This window comes from Podarcis gaigeae (assembly GCF_964106915.1).
Source record: "Podarcis gaigeae genome assembly, chromosome: 14".
NCBI lineage: Eukaryota > Metazoa > Chordata > Lepidosauria > Squamata > Lacertidae > Podarcis > Podarcis gaigeae.
This window is the reverse complement of record NC_139690.1, coordinates 53,412,879-53,438,155: the sequence shown is the minus strand read 5'-3', so window position 1 is coordinate 53,438,155 and position 25,277 is coordinate 53,412,879. Positions and strand designations below refer to the sequence as shown.

At 53.7% G+C, this 25,277-nt stretch overlaps 3 protein-coding genes across 12 annotated transcripts in view; 2 read left to right on the top strand and 1 right to left on the bottom strand.

Moving 5' to 3' along the window:
- Window positions 1–17,419, top strand: part of RHBDF1 (rhomboid 5 homolog 1) — a 23,189-nt gene extending 5,770 nt beyond the window's left edge. For 2 of the 10 annotated variants that reach the window (XM_083711398.1, XM_083711399.1), the window contains exons 2-18: window positions 3,037–3,163; window positions 4,509–4,639; window positions 6,222–6,435; window positions 7,054–7,260; window positions 9,638–9,760; window positions 9,861–10,030; window positions 11,354–11,608; window positions 11,897–12,008; window positions 12,264–12,338; window positions 13,416–13,577; window positions 13,738–13,838; window positions 13,980–14,043; window positions 15,432–15,526; window positions 15,715–15,790; window positions 15,887–15,987; window positions 16,108–16,261; window positions 16,727–17,419. In XM_083711398.1, coding sequence (XP_083567524.1) covers window positions 3,050–3,163; window positions 4,509–4,639; window positions 6,222–6,435; window positions 7,054–7,260; window positions 9,638–9,760; window positions 9,861–10,030; window positions 11,354–11,608; window positions 11,897–12,008; window positions 12,264–12,338; window positions 13,416–13,577; window positions 13,738–13,838; window positions 13,980–14,043; window positions 15,432–15,526; window positions 15,715–15,790; window positions 15,887–15,987; window positions 16,108–16,261; window positions 16,727–17,146 — 2,574 coding nt within the window. In that variant the 5' untranslated portion in view covers window positions 3,037–3,049 and the 3' untranslated portion in view covers window positions 17,147–17,419. Of the gene's footprint in view, window positions 1–2,890; window positions 3,164–4,508; window positions 4,640–5,325; window positions 5,428–6,221; window positions 6,436–7,053; window positions 7,261–9,637; window positions 9,761–9,860; window positions 10,031–11,353; window positions 11,609–11,896; window positions 12,009–12,263; window positions 12,339–13,415; window positions 13,578–13,737; window positions 13,839–13,979; window positions 14,044–15,431; window positions 15,527–15,714; window positions 15,791–15,886; window positions 15,988–16,104; window positions 16,262–16,726 lie in introns of those variants that run through there. The other 8 variants (XR_014557769.1, XM_083711396.1, XM_083711395.1 and 5 more) reach the window with 8 other exon arrangements.
- Window positions 16,064–23,205, bottom strand: SNRNP25 (small nuclear ribonucleoprotein U11/U12 subunit 25; the record flags this gene model as incomplete). Its single annotated transcript, XM_083711881.1, has 6 exons — window positions 16,064–18,208; window positions 19,149–19,211; window positions 20,316–20,390; window positions 21,555–21,660; window positions 22,842–22,938; window positions 23,011–23,205. The coding sequence occupies 5 exons, from the start codon at window positions 23,203–23,205 to the stop codon at window positions 19,157–19,159; spliced, it is 528 nt and encodes a 175-aa protein (XP_083568007.1). The 3' UTR covers window positions 16,064–18,208; window positions 19,149–19,156.
- POLR3K (RNA polymerase III subunit K) lies at window positions 23,192–25,277 on the top strand. Its single transcript, XM_083711915.1, has 3 exons — window positions 23,192–23,314; window positions 24,186–24,273; window positions 25,062–25,277. The coding sequence occupies exons 1-3, from the start codon at window positions 23,204–23,206 to the stop codon at window positions 25,187–25,189; spliced, it is 327 nt and encodes a 108-aa protein (XP_083568041.1). The 5' UTR covers window positions 23,192–23,203; the 3' UTR covers window positions 25,190–25,277.

Below are 25,277 nucleotides of genomic sequence, written 5' to 3'. Positions count from 1 at the left end.
TCAACTCCCCAAGGGGCTCAAAGCCTCCCAAGTCCAATATTAAAGGTAAAGGTAAAGGTACCCCTGCCCGTACGGGCCAGTCTTGCCAGACTCTGGGGTTGTGCGCCCATCTCACTCAAGAGGCCAGGGGCCAGCGCTGTCCGGAGACACTTCCGGGTCACGTGGCCAGCGTGACAAAGCTGCATCTGGCGAGCCAGAGCCACACACGGAAACGCCGTTTACCTTCCCGCTGGTAAGCGGTCCCTATTTATCTACTTGCACCCGGAGGTGCTTTCAAACTGCTAGGTTGGCAGGCGCTGGGACCGAGCAGCGGGAGCGCACCCCGCCGCAGGGATTCGAACCGCCAACCTTTCGATCAGCAAGTCCTAGGCGCTGAGGCTTTAACCCACAGCGCCACCTGCGTCCCAGTCCAATATTAGTCGGAGACAAATGAGTGGAAGCTGGAAGAAAGGGGGAATCTTTATTTTTCTGTTGAAACAGAGCCCAGGAGGGGAGGACCCCAAACCAAGGTGTGCAGCAGCTTTGAAAGACTTTTCCGACTGAACTTCAGGAAGAGCTTTCTGACAATAAGAGCCGTTCAGACAGTGGAAGGGTCTCCCCTGGGAGACTGTGGTTTCTCCTTCCTGGGGGAGGCTGGGTGGCCCTCTGTCAGGGATGCTTGAGCTGAGATTCCTGCACTGCAGGGGGTGGGACTAGATGACATTTGGGGGTCCCTTCCGTCTCTATGATTCTATGATTAGCCGCAGACCACCTGAAAGCCTAATACAAGCCTCTCAGGAAGAGAAGAAATCCGAGAGAGTGGCTTCTCTCCTGTCTGTCAAGGGACCTGAAGATGCTGATTGCCTCACTTGGCCTGTTCCTTAGGACTAGTACATACAGTCATACCTCGGGTTACAGACGCTTCAGGTTAAGCATTTTCAGGTTACGGACGTGCCGAAACCCGGAAGTACCGGAATGGGTTACTTTCAGGTTTCGGCACTTGTGCACGGGCAGAAGCGCTAAATTGCGACCTGTGCATGCGCAGACGCAGCAATGCGGGTTGCGAACATGCCTCCTGCACGGATCACGTACACAACCCGAGCATCCACTGTACCTTGGTTCTCGAATAGAATGCGTTCCAGGAGCCCATTTGACTCCCAGAACCATTCAAAAACCAGAGTGCGGCTTCTGACTGGCTTCAGGAGCCCCCTGCAGCCAATCGGAAGCTGCACCAGATGTTTGCCCTCCGAAAATCATTTGAAAACCAGAACACTCACTTCCGGGTTTCGATTGAAGCCGGTTTGTTTGGGAGCCAAGGTGCTCGGCTTCGCAGGAACAACTGTACCTGAGTCCTTGACTCCGTTTCCCAGACTTACCTACACCTATTCATGCTCTTCTGACAGGCCTGCTTTGCTTTTGACAAATACTTGCCAGGTTAGTTTTGCAGAGGGGTCGCCTGTTTCTGCCAGGAAGTTCATCTATTCACAGGGTTTGGAGGATTTGCAAGTGAAAAGGACTATTGGGAAAGGTTTTCCCAGATGAGCCAGGATGGCTTTGGGAAGGTTGCCTGGCCTCAAATGAAGTGTATTATCCTCAGGGAATATTTCCTAATTTCTGAAGGGTGATGGATCGGTTTTTCTGTGTGACTGCTATCTGTGTGCGCCTTAAAAAAAATTTTTTTTACACTTATTTCTGCCTGGAAGTGCTTGGATGGTGGGCACTGCCAAAGGTGCTGCCAGGATGTGGCCAGTGTGTGCGGGGGTCTTCCTTGCCTTGTTGGGCTCCAGGGCTGTTTTTAGAAGATGCGGCGCTGGGGAGCAAATATCCCCCCAGCGCCCCCAAATTGCCACGGATAGTGTTGGGGTGGCCATAGCTGCGCACTGCCAGCCATCCAGGGAGGCGCAACTCTCCCCCATGCCTCTGCAGGACAGCGATCCCCACAGAGGCTTGGGAGGGAAGTTGTGCCCCTCCCAAACCTCCTCCGGAGGAGAGCGGTCCCTGCAGAGGCTTGGGAGGGAAGCTGTGCGTCTGCCAGTCTTATGGTTGGTGGGGCGCAGCTGGCGGGCATGCAGGGAAAGGGGAGGCCACCGGCAAAGCCGCGCAGCTCCCCCCACTTGCTGGGGTGCCCCTGAGAGGCTGGCGCCCTGGCGCGATGCACCACTAAGCCCTATGGGAAAGACGGCTCTGCTGGGCTCCTGTGTGGAAGGGCAGCCTCGTAAAGTGGGGTTGCTCCAGATTACAGGCCGGCCTTCACCATCCTGCTTCCCTCCAGGCACAGCCAGCAGGACCAATGGCTAGGGCTGAGGTGGACCCAGCAAACGCTTGAGGACGCCTCTCCACCTGGGGTGAGAGGCTGTTAGAGATCCATGCCTGTTGCCCTCGCTGCCTCTTTAGCGACAGTCCCTTAGCTGCAATTCCTGAATTGCTGGGGGTTGGAATGGATGATAGTAGGAGGCAAGGACAATAGAGACTTAATTTTTTTAAAATTCATTTTTATTCAATTTTCCACTTTAACAATCCAATCAAAAGGACAATAGAGACTTTAAAAAAGACCGAGAACCATTTATGTTGCATTTACTGAAACATTGTAAACAAGTGGACTCACTAGCAGAGTTTGAGTAAACACTTACAATCTACAAAACGAACACAGAAATGAAGATAACAAGCGTAAGATACAATTTGAAGAGAATGATGGTACAAAAATGACAAGTGTAACAATATTTAATTTAAAGATTACAATATTCAAGTAGAACTATTAAGCAGGAGAAGCAAATACTTAAAGAACCAGAAGAGGAAGTTGAGGGAAGTAACGGGGGGAGATTGGGAATTAAAGTTTTTTCTTTTTATGTGATAATGGTGATTGTGATGAATAGAAAACTGTCAAATTTAATAAAAACTTTTTTTTTATAAGACCCTAGGGCTCCCTTCCAAGGCTGCAATGCTGGGATTCTAGATCATGTTGGGGGGGCCGTGTGAAGCCCCCTTGGCCGACCCTCTTGCTGCTGCCAGCCAGGCCTTGGGAGACCCCCGGCTGACCCCTCCTCTGCCCTCCCCCAGGCTGGACAGGACCATGTCGGAGGTGCGCCGGGCCAGCACCAGCAGTCTGCAGCGCAAAAAGCCCCCGGGGCTGATGCTGGACATTCCCGCCCCAACGGTGTTGGCTGAGGAACCAGCCATGGCACAGGTAGTCATTTTTATCATCCATTACAGTTTTTAAATTTTTATTTATATTTTTTAGATATATACATTTCACCGATTTTACAATCACTTTGACGTTTTAAAACTTGACTTCCTTCCCCCTCTTAACCACTACACCACCCTGGAGAGCCAGTGTGGTGTAGTGGTTAAGAGCGGTAGTCTCGTAATCTGGTGAACCGGGTTCGCTTCCCCGCTCCTCCACCTGCAGCTGCTGGGTGACCTTGGGCCAGTCCCACTTCTCTGAAGTCTCTCAGCCCCACTCACCCCACATAGTGTTTGTTGGGGGGGAGGAAGGGAAAGGAGAATGTTAGCCGCTTTGAGACTCCTTAAAGGGAGTGAAAGGCGGGATATCAAATCCAAACTCTTCTTCTTCTCTGCGGTTCCTTTATTTTCAATATCTTCTGCACAGCCAAATTAACTTAACTCACTCATTTATTTATCTTCTTTGAATACATACTCTTATGTAACTGCAGGTTATTACAGTAATCCTGCCAGTGTTGTTATTTGTTTACAATTTATCTGTAAATACCCAATAAACTGTTTCCATTCTTTTATAAAAAGTTTGTTATCTTGATTTCTTCTTATTCCAGTAAGTTTTGCCATTTCTGCCTGTTCCGTAAGTTTTTGTATCCATTCTTCCTTTGCTGGAACTTCTGTTTCTTTCCTTTTTGGGCCAAGAAACATTCTTGCCGCTACAATTTATGTAGTTCTGTCCCTGTAATTCTCGAGAGAAAAGCTTCTGTTTTTTTTTTACAAACATTATTTTAAACATCCTTTTCATTTAGTTGTATATCATTTCCCAGCAAGCCTTAACCTTACCCCAAGACCACCACATATGATAAAAAGAACCTATTTTATTGCATTTTAACCTGTATTTTAAATTGGCTCCCCCCACCCATTATGTTTTTACTGTGATTTTATTGGTGTTAGCTGCCGTGAGACTGGGTCTGGTCAGGAAGGGGGGGTATAAATAAAATTTATTATTATTATTATTATTTACATTTACATACCACTATTTCCTCCCCCCCATTTTATCCTCACAACAACCCTGAGAGGTAGGTTAGGCTGAGAGACAGTCGCACCCTGTGAGCTTCATGGCTAAGTGGGAGACCCCTGAGCCCAGTCTCTCTGGCCATAGTCCGGTGCTCTAACCACTAGACTACGCTCCCCAGTGAGGCAGGGAAGGGAGAGGGCCAGAGGATTGGGTGCCCCACCAGTGAGGGGTTGGGGGATTCCCATGCCTGAGACCTCCGGCAGCCAGCAGTCTTGCAGCCAGTGCCTTGTCCCCCCCCCCCAGTTTTGCTCCAACCCCTTTTGTTTTCCCTCGGCAGCCCCCCAAGCACCGGGCCTTCCTCCGCAGCGTCAGCATGCCCACCGAGCACACCCGCTTCCCCTCCCCCTTCGGCGACCTGCGGCGCCCCGTCCTCCAGCGACACACCTCCATCACCCAGACCATCCGGAGGTAAGATCGCAGAATCAGAGCGTGATGGGGGGGGGACCCTGAGGGTCATCCAGCCCAACCCCTGCAATGCAGGAACCTCAACGATGACATCCATGGCAAATGGCCGCCCAACCTCTGCTCAAAACCTTCCAAGGAAGGAGAGGGAAGAAGTCTCTTCCACTGTCGGCAGAAAGGTCTTCCTGATGTTGAGTCGGAATCTCCTTTCTTGTAACTTGAAGCCATGGGTTCGAATCCTGGCCCTCTGGAGCAGGAGAAAACAATCTCCATCTTCCAAGCGACGGCCCTTCAGAGACCCAAAGGTGCTCTCGGGCCTCCTCTCCTCCAGGCTAAACTCTTCTGGGTTACATCCTCCTCACCAGCTCCTTTCTCCTTCTCATCTGGGTCTTTTGCCTTTGCCAACTTGGTGCCCTGCAGATGTTTGGGATGCCAACTCCCATCAGCCCCCTGGGCCAGCGCAGCTGTGGGGCACTGGGCTAATGGGGTCAGAGCTCTCCCCCCAACCCCAGGAGGGCAGCAGGGTGGCAAAGGCTCTTGGAAGGAGCCAAGGTCCTTCTCTCCTGCCCCACCCCTCCAGCCTTGGAAGGGTCTTGGGTAGGAAGCCTCTGCCAGGGTCCCTGGGTGCCGCTAGGCCGCCTCCTCTGCCCCCCACTGCCAGCGCCCCCTCAGCTCTCTCTCCTTTGCCACAGGCAGGTCCGCTTTGAGATGACTCAGACTTTGCCCGTTCCGGGGCGTCAGGTGGGCAGGAGGCCCCCCAGGAGACACCAGTCTCTGCCCAAAACGGTCTTCAGGTACCTGCAGTGCTGGTGTGACCCCCCCGCCCCCCCCCCGCCCCAGTGCATGTGTGTGACATGCATGTGGGTGCCCAGGAGCAAGGCCTGCTCCTCCTGCCCCATCCCTCTCCCCATCTCACAGCCAACAGGTGGCCATTTGCTATCCCTTCCCCCACATGCACGCACCTGCCCACCCCAAACCTGGCATGGCCCCACTGCTTGCCTATAGGAGAACAGCTTGCCACCCACTTGCCTTGGCGCGACTGGGCCAGCCTGGATTCCAACCGGGTCTTGGATTGTACGGCTTGGACCGAGTGCGAGTCCACAAAGAGGCTTGGCTCTCCGTCCTGGCCCTGTGGTGGGATCCTTGTGGCTCTCCCTTTCTCTCTGTGCCCCCCGACCCTGCAAGGATGGGCACCGGGAGAGGGAAGGCTGCCCGGGCACAGCTCCCACAGCACCGCATCGAGCTCAGAAGTGCAGCGCTGTGGCAGCTGCCTGCAGCCCAAACTCTCCCTGCCTGCCTGTTGTGAATAACCTCTACTAATGTGGGGTCCCCCCCCCCCAGGAGGCCATCCTGTGACAGACACACTAATAGCAGCAGCAAAACGGCTAACCTCGGCGGCCAGCTTGCCAGCGGTTCCCCCTGGGGTGCGACTCTGCTGCTGGTCCGGCCTGAGGGAGCGCGAGGGTTCGGTCCAGTCTTGCTGCAGTTGTGGGGGGACTGGCGAAAGCGTTGCAGGGGCCCAGGAGGGGCCCATCTGTTTGGGCCCCCTGAGTTTGGCTGCTTCCTCCTCTGCTCCTTCCCCTCTCAGGGGCACGGCCGACTGGTTTGGCGTCAGCAAGGAGAGCGATGCCACGCAGAAGTGGCAGCGGAAGAGCCTTCGCCACTGCAGCCTGCGCTACGGGAAGCTGAAGCCCCAGGTCATTCGAGAGATGGATCTCCCCAGCCAGGACAACATCTCCCTGGCCAGCGCCGAGACACCACCTCCACTCTATGTGCCACCCTGCCAGCTGGGCATGCAGAGGGTGAGCCGGTCTGGGGCTCTGTTGTGGGGCGAGGGGGCTGCTGGGCGTGGGGCAGGAGATGCCCATCACCCACGGGACCCCTGGGCGCTGGAAAAGGGTGTATTGGGCCGGGGGCAGACCTTTCCTACCATCCCAGGGCACCCCTGGTCTTGTGCCAGGGGCATGGGGGGGAACAAGTGAGGGGGGCTTTCACAACCCACTTTCAGGAAACTGGGAGGCCACACCTGCACACACCTGGTCCGTTGTCCCAGGCCAGGTGAGCAGCAGGTCTCCTTTCTACTGACATCATTTCACCCTTGATGTTGCCATAAATAATGCTGCGACCTCATTTCTCTGGGGGCTTGGGGGCCACTAGCAATGCTAGTTTATTTTCATTAATTGCTGTCTGTTTTTATGCATATTGTGTTGTTTTTATGATGCTAGCTGCCCTGAACCCGGCCTCCGCTGGGGAGGGCGGGATACAGATGATGATGATGATGATGATTACCTGGGACGGACCCCCTCCTTTGGGTGCCCTCTGGCATAGCAGCCGCCCGCGCTCTCTGTCTGTGGTTGCAGGGCAGCCTGAGGCGAGGGCTCTCCCTGGCTAACGGGCCCCTCTCTCCTTGGCGCCGCCAGATCATCGACCCCCTGGCGCGGGGACGGGCCTTCCGGATGGCCGAGGACAGCGAGGGCTGCAGCATGCCCCACACGCCGGCCACGCCAGGGGCCATGTCGCTCTGCTCCTTCACCAGCTCCCGGTCAGGCTTCAACCGGTGGCCGCGGCGGAGGAAAAGGGAGTCGGTGGCCAAGATGAGCTTCCGAGCCGCAGCAGCCCTGGTGAAGGTAAGGCGGGGGGGTTGGCGGAGGGGGGCCTTCAGTGGGTGAGGAAATCCTGCTTGCTTTGGTTGGTTGGGGGCCTGGCGTAGTGTCCAGGGGGACATCAAGTGCCAGGCAGAGGGAGGAAGGAAGAGGGGCATTTGGAGTACTGTGAGCAGTCATTTCTTTAATAATAATAATAATTTTTTAAAAATCATTTTTAATTTTACAAATATAATTTTGTAACAGTCCAAATACACATCCCCATCTGTCTGTCTGTCTGTCTGTCTGTCTGTCTGTCTGTCTGTCTGTCTATCTATCTATCTATCTATCTATCTATCTATCTATCTATCTGAATCTTCAAACTCCCCCCCCCCCCCAATCCCCTTCATGGGTCCTATTGTTAACATTTAAAACTGCATATTATTCTGTAATCTATATTTTATATCAATCCATATTATCCATAGCATTTGTTACATTACAAGTGAGATTAAAATCCTGCTAATGTTTTCATCTGTTTGAAGTGGTCTCCTAAATAAATTATATTTTACCCATTCTTTTTAAAAGTTTTAGTCCTCTTGGTTCCTGAGCTCAGGAACCTGAAGAAAATATTTTTTATTAACCTTCAAAAAAAGATTGTAAGAGATTTTGCAGAATACGGCGTTGTCAGACAGAGTCTGATGACAATATGCCTAGTTGCTATTTGCAAGGCATTGCCAAATTCAGCCCTCCAGATGTTTTGGGACTACAATTCCTATCATCCCTGACCACTGGTCCAGTTAGCTAGGGATGATGGGAGTTGTAGTCCCAGAACATCTGGAGGGCCGAGTTTGGCCATGCCTGCAACCCCACCAGAGGGCGAACTAGGATCCCATTTCTGAACATCCCTTCCAGCACTTTGTTGATGTCAATGAATTTATGTACAAGAGTCTTCTAGGAATCCTGGACCACTTAGGAATCAACTTTATTGACCCTTCTTTATATTTAGCAGATATATTATGAAAAGGAATTTCTGCCCCCCATTGCTATCCAAGTGTCTTCAGTTCTGTCAGGTTCTAAATCTGTTCTAGGACATCCTTGAACCTGTTTGGGGTCCGGGTTCATGTTTGAGTTAAATTTTTATAGATATTTGAAATCATGCCCTTTGAATAGCGTGGAGAAATAAGAATTACATTTTCAAAATTGGAAAGATCACATGTGGCAGAGGTTTGAACAATTTCGTTGTGTAGGAAAGCACCAGCTTGTCGCCATGTCAACCGAGGGAAGTGGACGTTTCCCAATTTCTCTTTCGATTCCATTTCTTTGATCGATTTTCCCTTTATATAGAAATCTCCTGCTTTGTGAATTGACCTAATCCTCTTTTAAAGCCATCCAAGTTGGTGGCCATCCCTGTGGCAGGGAGTTCCACAGTTTACGTCTGCGCTGCGTGAAAGAGGGCTTTATTTTATCTGTCCCAAATCTTCCAACACTCAGCTCTGTTGAATGCCCACGAGTTTGGATGCTGAGAGGGAGAAAAGCTTTTCTCTGTCCACTTTCTCCATGCCAGGCATAATTTTATAAACTTCTACCACGTCTGCTCTTTCTTTTCTCTAAACTAAAAAGTCCCAAACGGTGCCAGCTTTCCTCCTGGATCCTCCACCCCCTGGATCATTCCGGTCACCCTTTTCCAAACCTTTTCCAACTCTGCAATGTCCTTTCTGTGGGATGTAATCCACTAGGAGCAGTCAAGTACAACATTCCTTGTTTTCCTAGAGTGGACATGCAAGGGGATGTTGGTCCAGCCAATCAAAACTTCCTGTTTCCTCCTGGGCTGGAGCATCCTTCCTCTTGCATGTGCCTAGAGGTGGGCGTGACCTTACCTCTCCAGGTAACAAAAGGACGAGTCAGGCAGCACCCTTTCCTTCTTCGTTCAACCAGCTTTTTAGCTAGGAATGCTCTGCTAGGTCTCAGCTAGCAGAAGCTCTGGGATTATTCCCCCATATGGGGTAGATCTACAAATCTGTAACTAAGTCTGCCTTCAGGAATCCAACTGTGAACTGATGTGAGTAAACTTCTTTTATTGACTTTGAATAAGATTGTGGCATATTTATTCTTTTAAGAGGGATTCAAGGGAACTTACCAGGAGTGTACAAATCAATCTTAGACAGATTCAATTGTAGAATAGTGAGAGGCTCACACGAGCCTGCAACCAGCTATCTGCTGTGCATGTAAAAAGGGGGAATGTAAACTCTGCTACATAAAGGAACTTGCTAGCGCAAGTTAGGAAGGATATTAATAAACAATATATCCTCTCCTGCCACCCTGAACATTCCTGCACTTCCTGAGCTGAGGCACGGTATACATTCCTAATGCTGTTTCAGCCTGGATTTGCACAACGGCTTCTGCCATCTCTCCTCCCTGGCAGGGCCGGTCTGTGCGGGACAGCAACTTGCATCAGGCTCAGCAGCGCAGCTTCACGCCGGCCAGCTTCCTGGAGGAAGACACGGGGGATTTCCCAGAGGAGCTGGACACCTCCTTCTTTGCTCGGGTAAGGAAGGGCTGGCGCTGGCACTGGGGGTGGCAGAGGAGGCAGAGCCCAGCCGGCGTTGGCCTGGCTTCTGCGGCTGAGCGCCCCCTCTCCTCCCCAGGAAGGGGTCCTGCACGAAGAGCTCTCCACGTACCCCGACGATGTCTTTGAGTCGCCCTCGGAAAGCGCCATCAAAGACGCTGAAGCGAAGCTGCCGCAGCCGCAGCCAGAACCCGGCCTCACTGGGGGGGCGCTGGACAGAACTGAGCTGGAGAGGAGTCACCTGATGCTGTGAGTCCTCTGGGGGGCGGGGGCTGCTCCCTGAGGGGCCAGAGAGGGAATGGGGATGGGGGTGTGCTGCTTGCTGGCCAGACTCCCCAGCTGCATGCTACCCAATGCCTTGTCTGCTCTCTCCCAGCTGGCAAGGCTGACAAGCCTCTCTGGGCCAGCGGGCACCATAAAGCGAGGCTTCTGGTGCCTGCAGCTTTGCCCACCTTTTGCAAGACCTCGTGTGGGGCTGCCCCACAGCGAGCTTCCCTGCCTGCTGCCTCCCCTTGCTTGCACTTGAAGGGGGCTCCCTGGGACAGCTGCAGGGGACAAGCTCAGGGGCTTCCCCTCTCAAGGCAGCGGGTCTGCCTGCGAATCGGCCCTGGCAGAGGTTTTTGTGCAGCTGGGTCAGGGACAGGGTCTGCCAGGCTTCCAGTTGCAAAAAGGGGCTCCTCCGCTCGTTCGATCAGCCACGAAATCACTTAAGGGTTTAATCTCTAGAATTACATAAGAGAACAAGAGGAACGTGCGTCTAGAGAAGATTGGAAAACATTTATTGAATATATGCGGGGAAATGGTGTACACCTGAAAACGCTGGCAGGATTAAGATAAATTCAACAGTGTAAATAAGTTTAGATGGCTGTAATACAGTCGTACCTCATGTTACGTCCGCTTCATGTTACGTTTTTTCAGGTTACGTCCCGCGGCGACCTGGAAGTACCGGAAAGGGTTACTTCCGGATTTCGCCGCTCGTGCATGCGCAGAAGTGCAAAATGACGTCACGTGCATGCACAGCAGCGGCGATTGGCAACCACATGTGTGCAGATGCACTGCTGCGCTCTTTTCATGTTGCGAATGGGCTCCGGAACGGATCCCATTCGCTACCAGAGGTATCACTGTAATGGAATACTGAATGGTTTAGGTTTTTTTTGTAAAATATGCTGGGATTTATGACATGTCAAATGAAGCACGGAAAGAGAAGGGAAGTCTTTGCTATCTTAAGGATGTTAAAATTAGTATTTTAAATTGCTAAACAGAAAAATGAATAAAAACTTTGTAAAATCATCATCATCATCTCTAGAGTTAGGCCTCTTAGATGATTGCAAAGGTCACCCCCAAAGCCAAGGGTCATCTTTTCGAAAGAGTGTCAAGAATCACCGTTCTGAGCAGGAAGCGATCTCTGTGGCAGCTTCAGTTGCCCTGCAGGGGCTGGGGGGGTTTGGGCCCTGCAAGCAGAAGACCCCTCCCTGCCCCACGGGTGATGGCTCCTTCCCTGCCCCTGCCCAGCTGGGGGGCACATTCCGTGGCCTTTCCTGAGTGCCCCCCCTCTCTCCTCCCGTCCTGCAGCCCCCTGGAGCGCGGCTGGCGGAAGCAGAAGGAGGGGGCACAGGTGGGGCAGCCCAAGGTCCGCCTGCGGCAGGAGGTGGTGAGCCTGGGCCTCCAGCGGAGGGGCCAGCGCATTCGGGTCCCTGTCCGGAAGCTCTTTGCCAAGGAGAAGCGCCCCTACGGGCTGGGCATGGTGGGCCGGCTGACCAACCGGACGTATCGCAGGCGGATCGACAGCTTCGTCAAGCAGCAGATCGAGGACATGGATGACCACAGGTGGGTGACAAAGCGGGTGGGGGCTTGGATCTGCAGGTGGGGCTGCAGCGGCTGAAGGGGCCAGAGCTCCTAGGGGCTGCCCTGCTCCTCATAGAATTGGAGAGTGGGCAGGGGCCCCCAGAGGCCATCTAGTCCAACCCAGAGCAATGCAATGTCCTGCCTCCAAGGAGATTCCTTCCCGCAGAGGGAGCTTGTTCTGCTGCCGAGCAGCTCTTACTTAGGGAAGTTCTTCCTGATCTCGAGTCGGGGCCTTCCCCCTGCCAAGCCTGACCCCTCTCCCCACTGCAGGCCGTTCTTCACCTACTGGCTCACCTTCGTCCACTCACTCATCACCATCTTGGCCGTCTCCATCTACGGAATTGCCCCCGTGGGGTTTTCACAGCACGAGACAGTGGATTCGGTGAGTGGCAGAAAACACGTCCATTGCGGAGCCGGTGGCAGCTGCAGCCCACCCCCCCATTGCCTCTGTGGCCCCTTCCCCTTCCTTGACCAGACCCAGGAATATCTCCTCCCCCCCCCCCAGCAAAGAGGCACCTGCCTCCCAGGCTTCTGCTCCTTTGCCTGGTGGGGTGAAGGGGGGGTTGTGCATCTGCAGGGCCCTTTTGCCCCCCCCCCAACTCTCCCTTGCAAGGAGCCATGGCTTCCTTTTCGGCAGGTCTTGAGAAACCGCGGGGTCTACGAGAACGTGAAGTATGTGCAGCAGGAGAACTTCTGGATCGGCCCCAGTTCGGTGAGTGGCCCAGGCTGGTGTGGCTCTGTGGCAGCAACAAGGGGTTGGCTGCCGTGGCTCTGAGGCCGGTGGCCTTCTCAGTGGGGGCTCCCTGGCTTGTGGGGGGCTCTCCCCAGGGGGGCTCACCTGGTGCCATCCTTGCACCCCATCAGGTGCCAGGCAAAAACGTTCCGCCTCTCCCAGGCCTTTGCCTGTTGCTGTTTTTAACAAATATTTTTTATTTGATTTTACAAATATCGTTTTAAAACAAAACCAATTACATATCCATTATAATATTTTCTGCTCCTTTGGAATCTCGGTGCCTATAATTCCTAACAGAAAAGCTTCTGTGTTTTTTTAACAAAGGTTATTTTAAACTTTTTTTCATTTTATTAGATCTCCTCTCCTGTCAATCCATCACAGCCTTTTAAAGCAGGTTGTGTGTTATTGTCTTTCCCCCTCTTTTACTCTTACTTATAGAATTTCATGGAATTGTAGAGTCGGACGGGACCCCCCAGGGTCCTCTAGTCCACCCCTCTGCAAGGCAGAGACCTTTTGCTCAGCCTGGAGCTCAAACCCACAGGGTCTCTCTCTTTTTAAAAAAAAACAAAACTTTTTTTATTAGGAATTTCAACAAAACATTTTATCAGTAAAAAACATATCATCCTTAATTCCCCCCTATTTTTCCTCCTCCCCCCACCCCATAGTGTAACCCCCCCCCCGACTTCCCTCAGCTCCTCTCTCTGGTTTATCAACAAATATTATTCTCTGCATGTTACAAAACTGTATAGATCCTTAATTATCTAACTAGCTATTATCAATAAAAAGTTTGTGGGTGTTTATTCAAAACCTGCCAAGGAGTCCAGTTCATTTTGTTGTTTCTTTAGGTACTTGGTAAAGGGTTCCCATTCTTCCTTAAAGTCACAGTTGTCCTTATCACGTAGTTTAGATGTCATTTTTGCCGATTCCGCATAGTCCATCAGTTTCTCCTGCCACAGTTCTTTGGTTGGGAGCTGCCCTGGGGTCTCTTGATGAAGGGCGGCCTGTAAGCTTGATAGGCAACGATCCGTAGTAACGATGCCGCTGCCCCCCCCCCAGGAAGCCCTCATCCACCTGGGCGCAAAGTTTGCCCCTTGCATGCGGCAGGACCAGCAGGTACACAGCTTCATCCGCGCTGCCCGCCAGAAGGAGAAGCACTCCGCCTGCTGCGTGCGCAACGACAAGTCCGGCTGCGTGCAGACGCCTGCGGAGGAGTGCTCGGTGAGACACCGCTGGCCTGGACCCCCACACTGGGCGGGGGAGCGCCCACTCTCTGACCCACCACCCACAGCCTGGCACCTGCTCCTGGGTGCCAGGGCTCCTCCACTCCCTGCAAAGGGAGACCCTCCTCCTCCTCTCACCCCCTCGCTCTCCCTTGCAGTCCACCCTGGCCGTGTGGGTGAAATGGCCGCGGCACCCCAGCGCCCCCCTGCTGGCAGGAGACAAGAGGCAGTTTGGCTCGGTCTGTCACCAAGACCCCAGGTAGGTCGGTCGATGGGTGCGGGAGGCCTAGTCTGCTGTGCTGATGGCCTGAACCTCCCCAGGAACAGCAGAGAGGGGGTGAGAGAATCGGGGTTCATCCCCTGCCACCCCCCCAGCACTGCTGATCTCTTTCCTGCGCAGGGTCTGTGAACAGCCAGCCTCCATGGACCCCCACGAGTGGCCGGATGACATCACCAAGTGGCCGGTAAGCCTGCTGACGATTTGGGGGCTACTGGGGGGGGGGCATTGCACCTGCGATTGAGGGAGGGAGGCCAAAGGAGTGCCCTTTGTGGAGCAACTGCAGCACAGCAGCCCTCTGGAGCTGGCCGTGGGTCTTGCTCTCTGTAAGATTGCTGCCCCCCCCCTTACTTCAGCCAGGGCCCCAGCCAGCACTCCTCAGCTCCACCCACAGCCTTGGGGTTTCCTTGGAGTGCAGAGGCTGCCCACTATAACAACAACAGTAATAATAATAATAATAATTTATTATTTGTACCCTGCCCATCTGGCTGGGTTTCCCCAGCCACTCTGGGTGGCTTTCAACAGAACATTCAAAATGGAATAAAACATCAAACATTCAAAACTTCCCTAAACAGGGCTACCTTCCGATGTCTTCTAAACGTCAGGTAGTTGTTTATTTCCTTGACATCTGAAGGGAGAGTGTTTCACAGGGCGGGCGCCACTACCGAGAAGGCCCTCTGCCTGGTTCCCTGTAACCTCGCTTCTTGATGGGAACCGCCAGAAGGCCCTTGGTGCTGGACCTCAGTGTCCGGGCTGGATGATTGGGGTGGAGATGCTCCTTCAGGTATACACTCTGTCTCTGAGTCTATCCTGGACGTTGGAAAAGTGCGCTGGACCCCAGCAACTTTGATCCTAAACTCCCAGGAGCCTGAAGGCCAAGCCTCTGGGGATCCTAAAGCCCTGGGGTTGGAAACCGCAAACATGACAGCAGCCAAACGAAGGCATTTCATTAGGAAGAAAAGGCAGGGGGAAATCAGGCAGGTGGTCAGAGCAGAATGCAAAGGAAACACCAGCCCCGGGGCTCCACAGCGGAGCGAAATCTAGCCAGGGTTGCTCACAAGGAATCTGGAAGGCTGCTCAGCTTCATTCAAGAGCCCGTCTTGGATCCCTGGTGCTGAGGAACAAGCTGCAGGAAGCAGGCTCTTGTTGTCTCCCTTTAAAAACTTTTCCATGGGGACCTCCTGGACCTTTCTGCCCTGTCCCTCAGCTGGGCATTTCAAGCGCGCATTCCAAGGACTGGCAGGAAATATCTGTGGGTTGCCTTAGGCTGGTTAAAGCAACCAAATTTTTAAAATAATAATAATAATACGATGACTGGGGAATGGTGGACAGCTCTGGCCTTCCTTGGCTCTTGCTGGAAGCCCCTTAGGCCAGGGACAGACTTTCTTGCCCCTCCAACTGCCCAGCAGCTGGTCTTTTTCTGTGGACTCCGGCAGAGAGGTGTGTGTGTTTGGCGTGTGTGTGCCTTTCCCTTCGCCTCTGGGACCTGCAGAGATGGGGGGTGATAGGAGGTCCCTCCAGCCGGGATGTGCTCCGAGGAGGGAGGCCCCCACCCACTGCCCCCTCTCCTTCCAGATCTGCACCAAGAACAGCGCTGGCAACTACACGAACCACCCGCACATGGACTGCGTCATCACGGGCCGGCCCTGCTGCATTGGCACCAAGGGAAGGTAGGGGGAGGCCTGGGGGAGGCGGGGCAGCGCTAGGTAGCAGGCTGCCCATTGGCCACTCCGGGGAAGAGGGTGGGGGTGATTGACAGCCGTCCCCCAAGGGATCAGCTTGGACCGTGTGTGTTCCTCATGCCTGCCCTTCTGCTGCCCCCCTTAACTTCCCAGCTCTCTGCCCTCTTTCCTCCCAGGTGTGAGATCACATCTCGAGAATACTGCACCTTCATGCACGGCTACTTCCACGAAGAGGCCACCCTCTGCTCCCAGGTAACGCCCTCTCCCCGACTGCCAAATCCCGTGCGTTCCTTTCAGAGCAGGTTGAGGCCCTGGCAGTGCTAAGCCCAGGTGTGCTCTCTCCCCCAGGTGCACTGCATGGATGATGTCTGTGGGCTCCTGCCCTTCCTGAACCCAGAGGTCCCAGACCAGGTGTACCGCCTGTGGCTGTCGCTCTTCCTCCACGCAGGGTAAGGCTGGCACTGGGCCCCTACCAGGACACGCCAGCAAGGTGTGTCGGGAGGGGAGGGAGGGTTGTTTTCTCTCCCCCCACCCCGGTCCAACTGGCCTCCCTCTCCCTTGCCCAGCAGGATCCTGCACTGCTTGGTGTCAGTGTGCTTCCAGATGACCATCCTGCGAGACCTGGAGAAGCTGGCTGGCTGGCACCGCATCTCCATCATCTACCTGCTGAGCGGCATCACGGGCAACCTGGCCAGTGCCATCTTCCTGCCCTACAGAGCTGAGGTGGGTCTGGGGCTGCCAGGGGCAACGCAGCCCTTTCCTCTGGGCCCAGGGCTAGGGCACCTCCTGGGCAGGGACGTGGCCCCAGGCAAGGCCTCTCCAGGAACAGCTTGGGGGGCCTTCCTGGCGGAGACCCTGGCAGAGCAGAGCAACCGCTGCTGCTCGTCTGTGAAGCAGAACTGAGCCTGATGGGCCCATGGCCTGACTCTGGCCAAGGCAGCTCCCCAGTCCACTCACAACCCCAGGCCGCTCCTTCCTCTTCCAGCTCCCTTGGCTGGGCTTTTGCTTCCTGCTCCCGGCTGTGAAGGCCCCCTTTTCTGGCCTGGAGGTGGGGCCCCCTCCTTGCTCTACTTGTAGGGAAGCAGCTTCTCAACTGCCTCCCCTCCAGCCCCCCCGCTGGGGGGAGGGTGTTTTGCCAAAGGCAGGCCTAACGGGGACCTCTGCCTGCCTGCCTCCCTCTCTTCTCAGGTGGGCCCTGCGGGCTCCCAGTTTGGCATCCTGGCCTGCCTCTTTGTGGAGCTCTTCCAGAGCTGGCAGATCCTGGCGCGTCCCTGGAGGGCCTTCTTGAAGCTGCTGGCCGTGGTCCTCTTCCTCTTCGCCTTCGGCCTCCTGCCCTGGATTGACAACTTCGCCCACGTGGGCGGCTTCGTCAGCGGCCTCTTCCTCTCCTTCGCCTTCCTGCCCTACATCAGCTTCGGCAAGTTTGACCTGTACCGCAAGCGCTGCCAGATCATCGTCTTCCAGCTGGTCTTTGCGGGGCTGCTGTCGGGCCTGGTGGTCCTCTTCTATTTCTACCCCATCCGCTGCGAGTGGTGTGAGTTCCTCACCTGCATCCCTTTCACGGACAAGTTCTGTGAGAAGTACGACCTGGACGCACAGCTCCACTGAGCAGGGGGGGGGCCCTCCCCAACTCCCCAGCACACTTAATTTAAACTCTTGCTTCTTCTTGCACCCGAGCTGCCTTAGCCTAGAGGAACGGAGACTTGTTTGCTGCAACCGGAACCTCTCGCCGTGCCTTGTTTTACGGAACTCTTCCCCCCCCCCCCCGCTGCCCTGTTTTTATGACGCTCCTTTCAAAATGGCCTTTTTAATGGGATTTGTTACTTGTTGCCCAGGTGGTGATTAAAACACACAGGTAGCGTTTTAGCTACATTTCCAAAAGGGCCTTGGGCATTTCGTTTGCGCTCGATGGCGAAAGGTGGGGCCGCGGGGGAGTGCATCCTTCGTGCAGTGCCAGAAACCCAGATTCTAACACCAGAAAGGCAAGAAGCTACCCCTGGATAGGGAAGGCAAGACCCTCCAAATGAAGGAGCCCCCTGATGCTGAGAGAGACCCTAGATGCCCTCTGCTGGGATGAATCATTCTGTGTTGGGAGGGAGGATGGGGGACCAAGTTGGGGGCTTGGGGTCCCTTCAAACCCTACACTTCTATGATTCCATGCCCCCCAAGTCACTTGGGCTGCGCTTTCTGCAAGGTGCTCCTGGGTTTGGGGACGTTACCCCCATTCTGCAAGAGCCGCTTCTCCAAATCACAACACAGCCGACTCCGTTTGCTCATACATTTTATTGAAAGTCATACATGTTATTGAAAGTCCAGTTAAGGGAGACGCCTCCAGCGGGTGAGAGTCTTTGGCTGGGCACTGGGCACCCGCTAATAAGGTGCTGCTGTGTAGCTGTTGCTCTCCCAAATCCGCCCAGTTCACAGGCAGTCCACTCTCTTCAAACCTGGACTCACAGCTGCCTTTGCCAGCCTCAGAGGAAACACCTTTGCCCTCCTGGGTCCAAAACGACACCCCCCTTCTGGCAGCAGTGGTCCCTCGGGTGACTCAGTTGCTGACGGAAGCAGCGCAAGTCTGAAGTGCTCCTGGGTCACAGCTGTGGCTTTCAAAGAGTGGCCTCTCCCCATTTCAGAAACACCAAGTGGCGCTCAGAGAGCCTCCCCAAAGGGCACCTGTAAGGGAAGACAAGGGCCAAAGGCTCCTTTAGGCCTGAGAAGCAGCTGCTGGGCTCTCCAAATATTTGAGGGTAGCAGAATGAGGCTCAGAGCCTTTGCCTTGAGCACTGCAAAACCTCACTGCATTCAGGTCCAGAGCGAGAAAACCTGCACCCCCCCCCTCCTGGTGAGGTCAGGTTGGTTATGGGGACCAAGTATGAGCCTTGTGGTTTCAGCACCTGCTCACATCCAAGGCTGAGGGATCTAACAAAACTGCCCCCCCCCCGCCTGACAAAGCCACTACCACCTCCAAAAGGCAAGCACAGCTGGTGGAGGGGGCACTTTCGGCCTGCCATCTACGGAACAAAACAATTCCCCAAACTGACCCCCAGATGCTCAGCTTAAAAGTACAACAATTCTACTTTTCACCATGTTCTAAACCAGAGGTCAGCAAACTTTTTCAGTAGGGGGCCAGTCCACTGTCCCTCAGACTTTGGGGGGGGGCGGACTATTTTTTTGGGGGGTGTGTGTGTACTGAACAAAGACAGGTAAGCCTCACAAATAACCCAGAGATGCATTTTAAATAAAAAGACACATTCTACTCATGTAAAAACACGCTGATTCCCGGACCGTCCGAGGCCAGATTTAGAAGGCGATTGGGCCAGATGCGGCCCCCAGGGTTTGCCTACCCGTGTTGTAAATGATCACTTCTGATACTGTATTAAGCACGTTACTGAACCTAGTTCAGTTCAGCAGTGCTGGTTTCCTTCTCAGCAAAGGGAATCTGTTCCTTGCCTGTCCAGGACATTCAACGGACCCAAAGAGGGAAGACTCACCCCCCCCCCCAGCTTTCTCCTGCCCCCAGCAGAGCTGCTGAGAGGCAGCCAAGCACGAGACGTGGGACAGCAGTGGGGAACAGAAGACCCAGCAAAGAGGTCAGGGGTATTTTGGGACTTGCCTGGCAGCTCATTTCCGGAGCTTTTTCACGAAGCTGACTTCATCTCGGTTTCGGATGCCGTACCTAAAAATAGCGCCGCTCACGTTACACGTCTGCCAAAATACACACATTGCCGTCGTGACAGACCCACCCACCCTTCTCCCCAAGGGCCAAGGAACATCAGGGGAGCAGCTGGACCAGGCCACTGTTCTGTCTAGTCCAGCATCCTGTTCCCCACAGGAGCTCAGCACAAGACCCCCCCCCCTTCCCACTGCTCATCCCAGGGACCACAGCCTTTATCCACAGGCCCAATAGTCTTTTTATATTATTATTTCAAACCCCCCCAAAATTACAAACATCAAATTCAAAATCTATATTAATTTTCTAACATACGCCTATTACCTAGATTACCTAAATTAAAATATATCTAATTGCTCTAGGCTTCCCTTTGCTATATGTAAATACAACACAATTAACAAATTATATTAATGATGTTATAGGTTCCCATATACCCCCCACTCCCCATGTGTAATCTCAATATTTTACTTCTTCCATCTTGTTGTGTTGTTATAATTTAATAATTACTCAGTTGATTCTATTATTACTTTCTTGCTTACCCCTGCAGGTTTTACACATTTTCTATTAACATTTCAATTCCGGAACCATATTTTTTCATGCATTGCTTCACTCCATCCCACTCTCTAATTATTCTTTGATTTGAGTGGCCTCTAATTGCCGTCAATTTCTACACAGAGTTTGTTTTGCCATTCTAATAGTGATGGGATTCTCCCCCTTCCACTAGTCTTATCTGCCAAGAACTGGTCCCCTCTCCTCTCGAAGCCACCCGAGTGATGCTGAATTCAACAGCTGAGTTCTGCGCTGAATATTGCTGCACCCCCAGCCTGCTCCTTTTCTCCACCCTGAGCCTGTCCAGAGTCACAGCTTTTCAAACGCAATGGTTTATTTCTGGAGAAGAGAACAGTAGCCGCACCCCCTTTTTTGGCTCTCCCAAGTCCCAGGGCAGCTGGTTTCCTGCCCTCGCCTGACTGCTGGGGCTCCTCTCCTTTCCCTGCACAAATCTGTAATGAACTCCAGCTGTGTTCCCCCCACCTTCCCTGGGACTCGGCCCCAAAATGAGGCAAGTTGGGTGAGCCCCACCAAGGCCGGCCGGAGCCTCCCGTGACTCACTCTCTCAGCTTCTTCCTGTCGTCTGTCAGCTTCTCTGCGCCAAACGTTAAGCAGTATGTTCGCCACACGTACTTCCTGCAAGGGGAGGTTTGCTTATTGATAAAAATACTTTCTATGCCGCTTTATCGTAGTAATGCAGCACAGCGGCTCACAGCAATATAAAACCACACGGTAAAATTGTTACGGAAAAATCTAGGTGCGAGGCTGCTCAGTCCCCCAGCAGGTCAGGCAGAGCCCGTGGGTCCCTGCGGAATAAAGGAAGGAGTCCAGCCACCAACCGGAGCAAACAGCTGTAGACCAAAGTTTATTGCACAACAGGTTCAAAGAGGAATTTTGAACCCCAAGGACGGGGTGACAAGGACTTTTAAAAGCTTCTATCTCATCCCAGCTTACAGTTCATTAAGCATCATCACTACATTATTGCTTCACCAGAAAAGGGGAGGTTTATACATGATTAACACAGGAGGAATGTGTTGGGGCAACAGGCGGATACAGGATATGTATTGGGAAGTAGATTCTAAGCACCTACTACAAAGGGACAACAGAACTTTGGTTTGCTTAGTCTGTCACCTGGGCAAGTCCGGAGGAGTGCCTTTGCCCAGCGACTGACACCTATGAGTACCTTCCTGTGAGTATGTGACCTCCCGCTTGAGGGATTATGGCAGGGACCCAGTGGTTTCCAAATCCTTGGCCAATGAAGCAAATTGGCGGTGGAATGAAGGAAACTAGCAAAGGAGTTGATTTTATATGATTTTTAAAGCTAGGCAACTTCCCTGAGCTGTCAATTTGAAAGGATACCTTTATGCATAATATTTGTAACATTTAAGAACTTTAAAGATGTGCCCCCCCCTGTAATTTCTGTAACAGAAATCATTTAACTTTTTAATGATTTTACTTTATGGTTTTATATTGCTGCACACCATGGTGATTTACTTTTGTGATCCGGCGGTATAAAAATATATTTAACAAGCAAGTTAAAAGGAAAATAAGTTTTAAAAGGCGCCAGCAGACCATTGTGGTGGGATGTACTTGTAGCCGCTTTCAGAGGCCTGGCGGAACAAAGCTTTTCGGCAGGCGTTTAAAAGTTGGCACGGAAGGTGGCTGTTGGCAGTGTGAGGGCGGAGGGCCGGCAGGTGGGAGCAGCCGATTCGGGGAGACTAAAGGCTGGCCCACCCGCCTGGGAGGGTCACACAGGAGGACCCCCCACCCGTCCTGGGCAGGGGGGAGGGCTCAACTCACCAGCTGATGTGCTGGATGCCCCCTGCCCGCTCCTGCTTCAGCTGCACAAACCGCTGGATGGCTTTCTTCAGGTCCAGGACGCTGGCATTCTGCACCACCACCACGGCTGCGGAGGAGAAGCAAGCGTCGTCATCACCCCCAGGCTGCATCTTGCGCATCCCGCCAGGACCCAGGAGGTGCTCAGGACACTCTCTCTTCTAACCCCCCCCCCACTGGGAACACCTTCAGCACCACCTGAGGGAGGGGCTTTGCAGGGCAAGAAAAGGGGGAGTCTCTTCTGAAGCGGGCTCTGGGCGGGGAAAAGGGCTGGAAGGGCAATCAGGGCCTTGCTTGCTTGCCTTACTGTATTTTAATATTTTGCTGGAAGCCGCCCAGAGTGGCTGGGGAAACCCAGCCAGATGGGCGGGGTAATAATAATAATAATAATAATAATAATAATAATAATAATAATATTTATACCCTGCCCATTGTTACGGCTAAAATCTGGGTGCGGGGCTACACTGCCACCCAGCTCGTCGGCCTAAGTGTCCGCGGGTCCCTGTGGAAGAAAATGAGCTCAGCTGGAGAGGAGCAAAATGTGGAGATCCAAGGTTTATTGCGCAACAGGTTCAAGGCGAGATTGAACAGTGAGAAAGGGGTGACATGAGTTTTTGAAACTCCCTCCATGTCCCAGAATACAGTGCAAAACACGTCATGAATACATTAAAGAGAGGTTTGGTTACACAGATTACATCATGAATATATTAAAGGGAGGTTGGGTTACACAGATTAACATATGGAGGAGGGAGGGGGGAATATGCAGAGCTGGAGATATGCACAGATAAACACTTCCTGGGGATGAGAAAACAATGGTCCCAAATATGCATAGTCTGCCACCTGACATTGCCTGGAGGAAAGGCTGATCAGAGCCATTTGACAGGATTAGTTTCTATGAATTTTATAGATTTTAGTCCCTTTTGACATTGACAATTGGGAATGAATGGATATATTGCAGCGAAGAAGAAGGTGAAGAAGACATGCCCCCCCCCCTTCCGTATCACCATCTGGCTGGGTCTTCCCAGACATTCTGGGCGGCTTCCAACCAAATATCAAAAACAATACAGCATCAGACATTTAAAACTATAAATAGGTATAAATGATATAAATAAATAAATAAGTAATAAGTTAATTTATAAAGAAAGAAAGAATAACTCCTCCCTGCGCCTCCAGCGCTGCTCCTTCGGCCCTCCCCTCCAGGCCGGAATGTGGGCGGGGCCAGGTCCGAGGGGCGGGGCGAGGGCGACTCACGCATGGGGGCCTCGGGGGCGTCTGCTCTGCGCACGCGCACCGTCATGGCCTGGCCGTACTCGAGCGCCACCTGCGAGCCGATCTCCTCGGGGGTCACCTGAGAAGGGAGAGGGCGGAGTCAGGGCGGGAGCGAGGGGCCAGGCCGGCCCCGCCCCCTGGGGCGGCCTACCTGCGCGGGGAGGTCGCAGAGCAGCGGGTCCCGGACGAGGCGCGCCAGGCCGGCCTGCCACAGCTCCAGCACCTCGGCGTGGGCCGCGTCCCGCGCGCCCTCCTCCTCCTCCTCCTCCGGCGCCGCCATCTTGCGGAGGGGCGTGGTCTCGGGGCCGGCGGAAGCGGAAGTGCCTGGGCGGGGCTTGGGCGCCATGCTGCTCTTCTGCCCGGCCTGCGGGAACGTCCTGGTGGCCGAGGAGGGCGCGCGCTGCCACCGCTTCGCCTGCACCACGTGCCCCTACGTGCGCAACGTCACGCGAAAGGTAGGGAGGGGAGGGGAGGGGGTCTCTTTTGTTAAGGGCAGTGGCGCAGCGTGGGGGGTGCAGGGGGGCCCGGCCGCACCGGGCGCAACACCGGGGGGTCAGGGGGCGCAAATTCCTTGCCTTGCCCCGGGTGCTGACAACCCACGCTACGCCACTGGTTAACGGAGAAATGTGAGGGCTCCAGCCAGGAAGACCAGAGCAAAAGAGCAGCCAGGAGGCTTGGTCTTGATGGAAGACTGTGGCGACAGGACTCCCACCTTCCACCAGGTGGAACAAGATGGAAGCCCCCAACAAAAGAGAACCCAAACTTTTATTAGCTGCTAATCCCCATGTTACACCCCGCAAACTACATCACGGTGACATCATGACAGGGGAGGTCTGGTGGCCGGAATCTGAGCATCCTGGACCCTGCCCCATGGTTCCCCTTGCCCTCCACCAAACACCCATCAAGTGAAACAAAAAATATCTTTCCATTTCCCTGTTTCCCAGCCAAGATCATTGCACCCTTTTGTCTTCACCTGGGTTTGTTATTTCTGGAATGGCTACCTGTCTGGCACTCAGGTATCAGGAGGCCAGGAATGATCACTCAGGCAGAGAGGCTGCTGAGTAGCTGAGCTCACATGTCTATATGAATTTCTGAAGTTTTCCCAGTGAGCCAGTGCACAGATACATTGATCAGGGAATTCTTACATTTGGTATTGTACTGCAGAGGCCCTTGGAATAGATAGGAAGAAACTGTGATGAAGTGTTTTGTGGGGACAAATCACAAAAGTGATTGTGCTGATTTTGGTAGTGGGCTGCATGTACATGATATCTGCTGGAGGGGCAACCCCCCCCCCAACCTATACATAAATTCCTGCAACACTTTCAGGTGACGAGCCGGCGCTACCCGAAGCTCAAGGAGGTGGATGATGTGCTCGGAGGGGCCGCCGCCTGGGAGAACGTAGACTCCACTGCAGGTGCCAAGGGGGGGTGGGAAAGGGGGCCGGGGTCTCCCAGAGGGGAGTTGGGAGGGACCCCCAGGGGTCATCCAGGCCAACCCCCTCGCAGGCATCGGGGGATCGAGCTCTTATCCCGGGTTTGCCCCGCTCTCCCCCTGCCCCACCTGCACTTGCTGACGGACAGAACCTTGGAGCCCCCTTTGGAAGGTGGAAACCATAATAATAATAATAATTTATTATTTCTACCCCACCCATCTGGCTGGGTTTCCCCAGCCACTCTGAGCAGCTCCCAAAAGAATATTAAAAACATGATAAAACATCAAACATTGAAAACTTCCCTGTACAGGGCTGCCTTCAGATGTTTTCTAAAAGTCCGATGGTTGTTTATTTCCTTGACATCTGGTGGGAGGGCGTTCCATAGGGCGGGTGTCACCACCGAGAAGGCCCTCTGCCTGGTTCCCTGTAGCTTGTTCCCTCGCGCTGAGAAGGTTCTGGCCCCCGTGACTCTCATTTAAGAGAGAGCTCAGGAAGCTGCCTTCCGCAGAGTCAGACCCACCTGGCTCAGCGTGGTCAGCACTGGCTGGCAGCCACAGATCCGCAGGGTTCCAAGCAGGGGATCTTTCTCCCAGGCCCTTGGGGAGATGCAAAACAAGCACCCCACTTGTCAGGTTGAGGGGCCTCATCATCTCCGGCCTTGGCCAGCCTGGGTGCTTGAGGCTGCAGGAACCGCCCTCTGGCCCAGAGGGGGAGATGCTCCACCACCCACCGGGTCCTGACACCCTCTTCTTTGTCTCTCCCTTCCCCAGAGCCGTGCCCCAAGTGTGAGCACCCGCGGGCCTACTTCATGCAGCTGCAGACGCGCTCGGCTGACGAGCCCATGACCACCTTCTATAAGTGCTGCAGCGCCCAGTGCGGACACCGCTGGAGGGACTGAGGCCGCAGTAGAGCTGACTGGGCAACTGGGGTGTGGGTGTCTGCTACTTTGTACATAATAAACAGTATATATGAGAAAGAGCTGCAAA

Excerpts from the sequence above, each read along its gene's own strand:
- POLR3K (XM_083711915.1), top strand. The coding sequence starts at position 23,204 with ATGCTGCTCTTCTGCCCGGCCTGCGGGAACGTCCTGGTGGCCGAGGAG. Across the intron at positions 23,315-24,185 it reads TGCGCAACGTCACGCGAAAG|GTGACGAGCCGGCGCTACCC; the intron begins GTAGGGAGGGGA and ends CAACACTTTCAG. Across the intron at positions 24,274-25,061 it reads GAACGTAGACTCCACTGCAG|AGCCGTGCCCCAAGTGTGAG; the intron begins GTGCCAAGGGGG and ends TCCCTTCCCCAG.